The sequence below is a fragment of the Eufriesea mexicana genome, unplaced genomic scaffold (assembly GCF_001483705.2).
Source record: "Eufriesea mexicana isolate 0111107269 unplaced genomic scaffold, ASM148370v2 scaffold4304, whole genome shotgun sequence".
NCBI lineage: Eukaryota > Metazoa > Arthropoda > Insecta > Hymenoptera > Apidae > Eufriesea > Eufriesea mexicana.
In genome coordinates, this window is record NW_016912293.1 from 639,986 (window position 1) to 649,826 (window position 9,841).

Below are 9,841 nucleotides of genomic sequence, written 5' to 3' on the forward strand. Positions count from 1 at the left end.
CGAGACCGTTTACAGTCTAGCATCCCTCGATCTGGGCCTCATGGAAACGTCTTCCATCGTCGCTCGCGTACACCTAGCGAACAAAACGGCGTTATCGAGCAGAAGAGGAATACTCGTCGAGATAAAAGAATCACGGTGATCGCGAAGAAAAGCGGATAAATAGCGGGTAGGACGTTCGAAGTAGCGATCACCCGGATAGTAAATGGCGGTATACCATTCCGAATAAGGGTGAGAGGCAAGGGTGCTAGACGTGCGGAACTTGTGCAGAACTTTTCCCCACTTTCCTGGCGCGAAAGTGGGAGAAAAGTAGGGATTGACGGATGACGTGTCAGAAAAGTGTATATACATCTTGTACCTATTTAGCTTCCATTATGTTGCATATTTCGGAAATAATCCTATAACGATATTCGGATAATAATTCAGTAACCGATGAACAAATGAATGATATTCAAAGTGAGGTATATTATTTTACACTCTGAAATCTCTGAGATGGTTTTTGAATTTTTATAAAAATTGTAATATTGTTTTTGAGACTGCTATCGATGCATCTGAGGTGTTCCTCCAAGGGGTTGAGATGATGTCTTGTGGTTCTTATGGTGCTGCCTGTTGAAGGACGCAAAGAAGGATATATAATAAGATCATGTGCCTTGATTATTTTGCTTGTACACGCGTACAGGGTTTAGAGACATGTCATAAGTCGATGGTTCCGATCAGGAAGAGGATTGGAGTTAGCTACTGTTGAGATTTGAATCTTTTTGGAGATGTAATAGATGCATCGTGACATGTTTTGAATATCAATTGAAATTGACATCAATTTGAAGGTTTAAAGAACACGGACACCACTTATGAGTGCCAATCCTTAGGTCAAGTGACAAAATTGGCGGCTTTATGGTTTCCTCGGAGTGGACTGGTGGGGCTCCTCCCTATGAGGGTTGCTTTTCTAATCTTGTGGCTCCTACGATGCTGGCTATTGGTATACTGATGGCTGTCGTGCTATGATATGTAACAGGTAGAAGGACGCAAGGAGGGGATACATTTCGTCCAGGGCCTGCTAGTGGACTCGTCAGTAAGGCTTCCTACCAGGCCCAGCCTTAGACGGGGATACTTAGCTAGCATAGAAATTTGTATCTATGGAAATCAAAGATTCACCGAGGATTTACGAGAAACCTCGAACCTCCATTTACCATCTAGCAATGAAGATGTGAACATTGGTCGCTGCACATCTAAAATCAAAATTGCGAAAAAATCTATCTATATATATATTCGGAAGCTGTGTGGAACCTTAAAAATGACAGGAAGCTGATGCAGGAAGCTTAACCTAAACTGACCCAGTCCAAAATTTATGTCTTCCATACCAGTTATTTAAATAATAAAAATTCTTCATAATAGTTCCAAGAACCAGAACCTGAACCTACATCGTAACACTTTCTGTAGAAAAGTTCTGCAGGTTCTGCAGCCTGGGTAAGAAGACAGTGCGAGGGTGCTGCATCCTGTGTAGCAGCGGCTAGACTCCCATGAAATAGTTGCATTCCTCGCCGCAGAATAAATACCGCTCGTCCTGCAGCTTTTCTTCGTGTCCGTTTTTCTCTCGTTCACCCTTTATCTTCTTCTTCTTCCATCGCTCGTGTCCCTGTTATCCAGGCTCGTGGCCGCGAATGTCGTTTGTCTTACTATATCTTCAGACCCGTGCACACCATCGCTGCTCCTGTATCGCGCCATAGCTCCAACGAGATTAACCGTATACCTTCACGTTTACAAGGAAGCTGGATCCCCTGGCAGCAATTTACTTCGAGGCTCGTTGAACTTGTCGATTCGAACCGGCGTCGCGACAACAGGCCCACCCTTTCGTTTGTCCGCAGCGTCCTCTTTTTGCGCGGCAACAGGACCGATTAGGAGTGGCCCAAGACGATGGATTGGCTCCGCGATTTTGTTAAATGGACGCCGAGGCGACCTGTGCTGAACGATTGCGACACTTTTCATGGAGACACGATTTATCCCCGTGGATAACGACGATAATAATGATCAAACTGTACAATCTCGCTGGGAAGCTTGGTCTAGCGAGGATCCGGGATTATCTCGCGGGATGAAAAGGGGAAATTGAGTGGAGAGCAAATGGCGTACACGAGATAGCTGAGGTTTCTAATTTTCGGATGTAGTTGTACGATTCTTTTCCTCTTTCCGTGCTTTCTCTTTTCGTTTATTCATTTACAGTTAATTCTTAGGGCGAGTTACGAGCATTTAGGTTGATGGTGGGCATTGATGTAAAAGGAGTTGTAAAAATAGTTATAAATGGGCTTTTAGGTTCTAATTCTAAGTGGTAGTAAGAGAATTTTAAGTATATACAAATCTTTTGCCATTTTCTGTCATACTTTATGCACCCCATGCTACTAAAATAGGTGTGAATGTGCGTAGCGAGCAATGCTCACACTCTCACCGCTAGATGGAGAACAGGAGTTCGAGGTTTCTCGCAAGTACTCGGTGAGTACTCGATTCCTATAAATACAAATTCCTGCGCTATCTAGGTATCCTAAGAAAGCTTTACTGACGAGTCCAATAGCAGGTCCAGAACGAAAGCATCCCTTCCTTGCGTCCTTTTAGCTGGTACCTATCATAGCAAGACAGCCATTAGGATACTATACGGCAGCACTATATAGGAATTTCAAATAACCATAAGACCCCTATGGAATCCCAAAAATGTTTAAACGTTTAGGATACACTAAAATAAATTGCTACGAGAATTTAATCTAGCATTTTGAATCAACTTAGCAGCAACTTAAGGTCACTAATTTGTCTGTCATTTTTAAAAAATCATAATTCGTGGAACTACGTTAATAATTATCACGATGAACGTTTTAGACCGACCTATCGTGTTTCACGTCATAGTATCAGTCGTTTAATTCTACGTGGAACTGAAACAGGTAAAAGGAAACAACACAAAAGTTTCCCTGTCAAAGCTTTCAAACAGGATAAAGCGTTCTTAATTGAAGATGCACGAAATTAACTCGCGACAGTGAATTCATTTATCAAACAAATTAGCCTGGCGTCAGCGAATTTGCCAATCGGGTGAATATCCGGAAGGATGTTCCAGCTCGGGTACACCGGTAACCCGAGTGAACGATATGATGTTTCAAAGCCACCCCTATCGAAAAATTCGCCTGTCAATTGCTGAGTCGCGCGAGAAAATGCGGTGGCTATTCAAACGTGCGCCATACAAGACCCGACGAATCCGATCAATCCGATCGATATAAAGTGTATATCGAGTCACTCGAAACTGTACGACTGATCCTCTCACGGACATCAGTGGAATGACCGTTTGAATGGGAATATACTTCCCAAGTTCGATCCAGGAATATTGCAAAGTCCGAACGTTGCTTCCTTATCTACTTTGAACTTGCAATTCTCGCGCGTTCACTGACTATATAATTTCCACGTAGTAAAGCTCCGTTTATCACCTGTGATTCCAACTTGAATCTCTGAAATGTTGCTCCTCTTGAACTGTTATACGGACTAGCAGACGTAGGTTCTGAATTATTGAAAGAAAGGGATTAAAGTGGTAAGTGGAATAAATTAGAGACCTTGTTTGAGGAACAAATAAGTGATTATAACTGGAAGGATAGAACAGAGAATATGGAAGGTTCATGAGAATGATATGATTGAGAATGGTCGATGATGATAATTTTGGAGAGTCGGGGTCTAGTTGTATGAATTTGAACATGAGCTGCGTTCAGGAAATGTTTCTTCTTGAAGATTTCTTAGGATTTGTTGGATGATTTTTAAATTATCTATTGATGGATTGGAAATTTGCATTGGATAAGGGACGAAGGTGTATTTGATTACTAGGGTAGAGGTGTCTATAGCTTAACTTGGATAGGCATGAAGGGGAGATCGGTTGATTACATTCCTCCAAATGGGATTCCAATAACTGTATCATATTCATCTTAAAAATAATTTAAAATGAAACTGACATTAAATATACTCCTTTCTTAATAATAAAATAATTATTCTAAATTGGTATAAAATAGTATTGTGGATATCAAAATGGAATAAATATATTTATTAATAGCATAATAACATATGTATATATATATAATCATTATTTTATTACTAAATGAATAACAATTTATTATAATAATATATATATTCATAATAATATATTATAATATATGATATATATATTTTGAAATAATCAGTCTAATTTGTTGTTTATTTAATAATAAAATAACAATTTTGGATTGGTTTAAAATAATATAGATAATCAAATGGAATATATATAATAATTAATTTATAACCAATACTGTGAAATAATATTACGAAAAATGAACATGATGAGTAATATATAATATGTAAATGTATTATTTTAATCTTTTTCCAGGTTCTGCATATAATCAACGAAGTACTGGAACCAGTACGCTCGAATTCCGCGGAAATGCCGATCTACAGTCCAAACGCCTTTGAATTCCTGAACCAAAGCGAGAATCTCGATCTGGGTGTTCATCGTGTTCGGTAAGTAATAAGTTTTTTCATAAATAACCGTATACTTTCCTGCAAACCATAACGGAAGTCATTCAAATGAAAATTAACTTGAAAAATTTCTCGTAAAATATTTCCTCTCAAAACATTCGCCGAACGAAGCATAACATACTTAGAATTCTTCCATGAAATCCATTACATATACTGTTCTACGCAACTGGGCCAAGCGTTACGTTGAAAAAGAACGTTATCAATTTATTAAGAAAAATACAACGCTTCTATTTACATTCGTTTATAATCTACGAATTTTGATACAATTAAAGAATATTCAATTTTAAATCTTCATTCACGCGTATTTAAATCGCACACTTATTTAAATACGAATGTACAATTTTATTTATTCGGTATAAATATAAATTTAATTTATCTAATTTTCGTATTGGTGTTTAATTAAAAATCGCTTTGAATTAAAACAGTTACACTCTGTTTGCTGGAAAAGAAACGGGAACTCGTGACTTTAATGGATCGTTTTACACCGTTTGTTATTCGGTTTCCCTTATTACCCTTTTATCACTTATCGAGTACGGTTTCTTTCCCGCGAGTAAAGTACAGCCGCGAAGTCCGCTCACGTTTGCCGAAAGATGAAGATGGAACCAACTTTCGTAGTTGTTCCCTAAGTAACTTCGATGCTCACTTTGTCAAGTCTTTATCGATATTTAAAGGCTCGGTACCGTGGAGCTTGCCATCTGAGTAAGTAAAACTTGAGTGAATTAGCTTCACCCCTCCCGAAAGTTCTTTAAGCTTCGCTGCATTTCATTTACCGTTCGCGTTCAACAACGTTTCCGCTTGTTCTTGCAACGTAAAGCGTAGTGGCCAACTTTTTCCATATATACTTTCGCGAGAACTTTGTTAATAAATCACTCGGCAAGAATTCATCATCCCCTACGCGTGAATTTCCACGTTTTCATTTAACTCGCTTCAATTCCGTCTTCGAGTTTGGCGCGATAGGACATGGGGGTGTATGGTGTTCGATCACAGTAGATTCAAAAATCGCGTCGATTCTTTTGGTAATCGATTGATACGAATAATAACTAAATTTTGTAAATTAAAGCACGAATAATAAGTCAGTTTTATACGCATCGATTTGTAAAGAATTCCATTACTAATAGATAGATCTAGAACGAAAATTTGATCAGAAATAAAATAAATAAGAATAGTAATATAACAATTTATAATTTAGTAATGTAGTAATTTAATTTATTATAATATAGTAAAATAGTAATAATTAGTTTACAATGTGATCGTATCTGTTAAATTTCATAATTATAACTCGATCAACAAATAATCCAAAATTTTTGAAAATTGTGACGTATGAGATTTTCTCTTACAAGCACAGATATAAATTTTTATATTTGTTTTATTTATTATTTAATTAGAATTTTATATAAATTAAAGAAAACTATTTTCTCTCTTGCTTTTCTTTACGACATTTATACGTATCGACCGTTGAACGAGTAAATCTCATTTTGTACATAGAATTTGTTGCCCAGAGGAAATATAACGAAGAGAAAAAGAAATGGAATTGTGTTCAATTAACGAGCCGAACTTTCTTGCAGCATCTTCCGGCAGCGGATCGTGACGGAAAAGAAGGAGGAAGTCTTCAAGGCGGACGGACGTTACACCTTTCTTATCCCCGTTGAGGAGGGTTTCCAGGTAAGCTGCTTAGCAACCTTGCCATATCGATCATCCCGAAAGGACCTTAATATCCCCTGTTGCGAACCCCTGAAAGGATTCAGGCCGTGCCAACTCGTTCTGCTCGTCGCCGGAAGTGACAGATTCTGATCGATTACATATACGATGAGCCTGAAATCCACAGAGCTAATTCGATTATCATTGCAAAAATTTCTCTGTCACTATTGCCCGGAGTAGTCGTTTCCCGGTGACAGTTAGATACTAAGGATAAATTGAAATTGACAAATTCGAACGAATTTGTCTGCACAGATCCATTATCTCTTTCATTTTTGTCTTTCATGCACGCTAACATACTATCCACGTTGAATTCCTTCTTTACTTTTATAGACAGGATTCAAAGTTATAGAATTCTACACAATCTTCTCATCAAAAATTAATGAGGTTTTACAAATTTTGAACTTTATTGTTGGTAGCAATGTTTCGATTGGTATGATTGACGAGTGAATAAGAATTGACAACTGTGAAAGAGTGAGAAAGAGTGAGCATGAGTGTCGTTTGTTTCGTAGCATAAACGTGATGTGCAGTAAGAAAAAAGAAATTTAAAATAAAATCCATTAAGATCTATGTTCAAAATATAAACACATTGTTGACCGATGACGAGTTAACTCGTCATTGCACTTGCATTATCTATTTCAATTTATGAAACCCAGGGCGGTATAGAATATCGCGTGTGAAAGTGATTTTGAAGATTGGATTACAAAATAATAGCCGGTGACATGTCATGGTCTCTGTGTAAAATTGTCGATCAACAAAGTGTTAATATACATACGTAAACAAATAGAGCTATTCTTTACCTTTTTATGTTACACAATCATTTTTATATTTATATTAAATCCATATGCATCATACCTCCGCCAAGGGGGTTCAATCATTCATCGCCAAGGGGAATCCTAACCTCAAACATTTATAATATAAGAAAACCGCCGACAGATGGCGGCGGGCTTGTGCTCGCGATGGCTCTCGATCGTCATGAGACTATCGAGAGCGAGAAACATGGACAAAGGAAGCACTCCACACGTGTGGAATCGTGGAGCTCAGTTCGTAAAAGACCCTCGACAAAGTAAGAGATCGATGTGTGAAGAATAAACCTTCCAAGACAGGAAGCTTTCTTTAATTCTAACCCGAGGTCCTTTGCTCTCCCGAACCACAGCCTCTTCAATGAAATTACAAACTTCCTGATCAAAGGATTCTGCCAAAGAAAAATTCTGTCATCGAATTTCTCATCCTGCTCCACGAATTGACGCTTCGTAAGCTTCCCAAAACAAGAAAAGCTCCTAAAAATCTATACTTCTGAACCAATTTCTCGATAGAACTCGACTCACTATAATCCATTCTATCAAAAGATTCTCTACAATTTCTTCAAAACCACCAGTGACCATCAATGACCTCCTATGAGAAACACTTTGCACCATAAAGAGCAACGAACCGAATCGTGCAGAAAATCACTAGGTCTCATGTATCGACCAATTAAACGTCGACACAGAACGTTGTCCTTATCCGGCCAAAAATCAGCGAGAAAGGCATCAGACTGGAGTGTGAAGATCGCACGGGATCGGTGGCACTTTTGCTCGATTAAAGTCATAATAGAGCAAGCAGAGTTAATGGGAACTCGGAGGAGTTAGCCGACAACCAAACTCCGATACCATCGGCCATTCGCCAGCTCCGGTTTTTCGCAATCGCGCGATTAAAGTCGCGTGCGTTCGATCAGTATCCACGGGTCACGTAATCAAAGTTCAGGTGTGAAATCCAGACCAGCGGAACCGACTTTTCGTATAAACGTGGCTGATGGAACTCCCGGTAACGATAGGGTGGATGAATGGCGGCGTAACGTGGAAAAACTCGGGGCGGAGGCGTTCGATGCTGAAGGAAATGGAAGCCTGGGAGGTTAGGTTAGGGTTATTTTCGAAAGTTTCATCGAACGAGGCTGCGGTGCAGTCGACCTCGTGTCTCGATTTTTCCCGCGATCGTATATGCACCTCGTTTCCTTGTTTCGCGACTCTTTTACGACTTTTATGACTTCTTCTTCTCCTTCCTTCGCGATTCCTCGGGCTTTCGAGCTCCCTCGCGTGTTCAATGCGGTGAATAAAACGGGCAACTTTCTGTGACCGATGAATGTATCAAAGTTGCATAAGGTGACGTTGGGTGTGTTTGTAGAATTATGATCGTGGGCTCGATAGTGGATTTCCGGCCTTTACTTCCGGTTGGTATTTTGATGTGAGACGGGATTGGTTTAGACAGAGCGTCGCAGTTGAAATATTACCTACGAATGCGTTAAAGAGGGGTTGCTTGGTATTTCGCGAATGTAAGATATGTGCATACGGGATGAAGTGTCAGAGAGATATATTTTCGAAGGTATTGGAAATGTCAGAAAATGTTAATAGACAGAGTTGGGAAGATTTAGGAAGCTAATTTTGTTATTCGCGACGTATGCAGGTTATCCCTTTGCACTCGAGAGGCGCCCTTCAGTCACCGTTTGATAAAATTTCGAAGATCGATGTTCGTTGATATGTCAAATTTATGATAATGTATCGGTGTTCGAGGTGTCGAGATCAAATGAGCTGCACGAATCGATTAACTCCACCTTTTGAAAAATCAAATTTAAGTGTCAAAGCACTTGGTATAGTATTTCATTGCATTTCTGCACTTTTTGTTTTATGGAGTTAATCAATTTGTGCAGTGAACGGCTCAAATAATTATATGTGTTAATTATTATACGATTTAGTATAATAATATTATTTACTGCTCAAAAAAATATCGTCAGCTTTATAGCAGAAAATCTTTGAACTCCTACTCTTCTTTAGTGAAAAAATCGTTGAGTGCAAAGGGTTAAAAGATTTTTAAATTATTCCTTTTTTCGTGGAAAGTGAATATTTTTTAGTATGCATAAATATAGCATTAATTTTTATGCATCTTGTAATCGTAGTTGTTCGAAGAAAATGAAGTTGTTTTTGTGAAATTTAAATATTTTCTGTCTTGTCTAATATTATTTATATTTGTGGATATGCTCGGCAGTGAAGTTTTCCGGAAAATCGTGGCGTTGGGTGAAATTAAAATAAACAGATTCCAATCGACCCGATCAGCGCTCGAAAAATCAACAAATGCAGCAAAAAAATGGGATACACGTTCTCGGTGGCAAAGCGGAAATTACACATGGAAATTTCGGCCGCGCTTCCCCAGAAATTTCCCAGCCGCGTATACGGGATATCGGATACGTATTCGTAGCTTGATTGCACAATGTATATCCGCAGGCGGCGCTCGTGTGTACGCGCAGTGGGCCTGTACACAATCGAGGGGAGTGGGGATTGAACCGGGCGTCGAGGAGTGGGGATAGAGGCAAGCGTCGCGCAGTTGTGAATTCGCCCGAATACGACAAAATTCAAAACATTTTATTTTATGTCTCAAAAATCTATATAGTGTACCTTATTTAGAAATAGTTAGATGATTTTCTATTAAAATTAAGTCTCTTTAATTGACGATAATTGACAATAATTTTGTGATGAATTATCTGCTTCTAATGGTAGTGTTACTACCATGGTAATGGTGGTAAAGTTACAATGTTTGCTGAAGAAATAGAACCGTACATTTTATACATTCATTCTCCTTTTTTTTTTTTTTTTTT

General features: G+C 38.6%; 1 protein-coding gene across 1 annotated transcript in view; it reads left to right on the plus strand.

The window, feature by feature from the left end:
• Positions 1-9,841, plus strand: part of Fas1 (fasciclin 1 Fas1 domain-containing) — a 588,690-nt gene that overhangs the window by 480,321 nt on the left and 98,528 nt on the right. The window contains exons 4-5 of the mRNA XM_017905693.1: positions 4,373-4,503; positions 6,087-6,183. Coding sequence (XP_017761182.1) covers positions 4,373-4,503; positions 6,087-6,183 — 228 coding nt within the window. The remainder of the gene's footprint in view (positions 1-4,372; positions 4,504-6,086; positions 6,184-9,841) is intronic.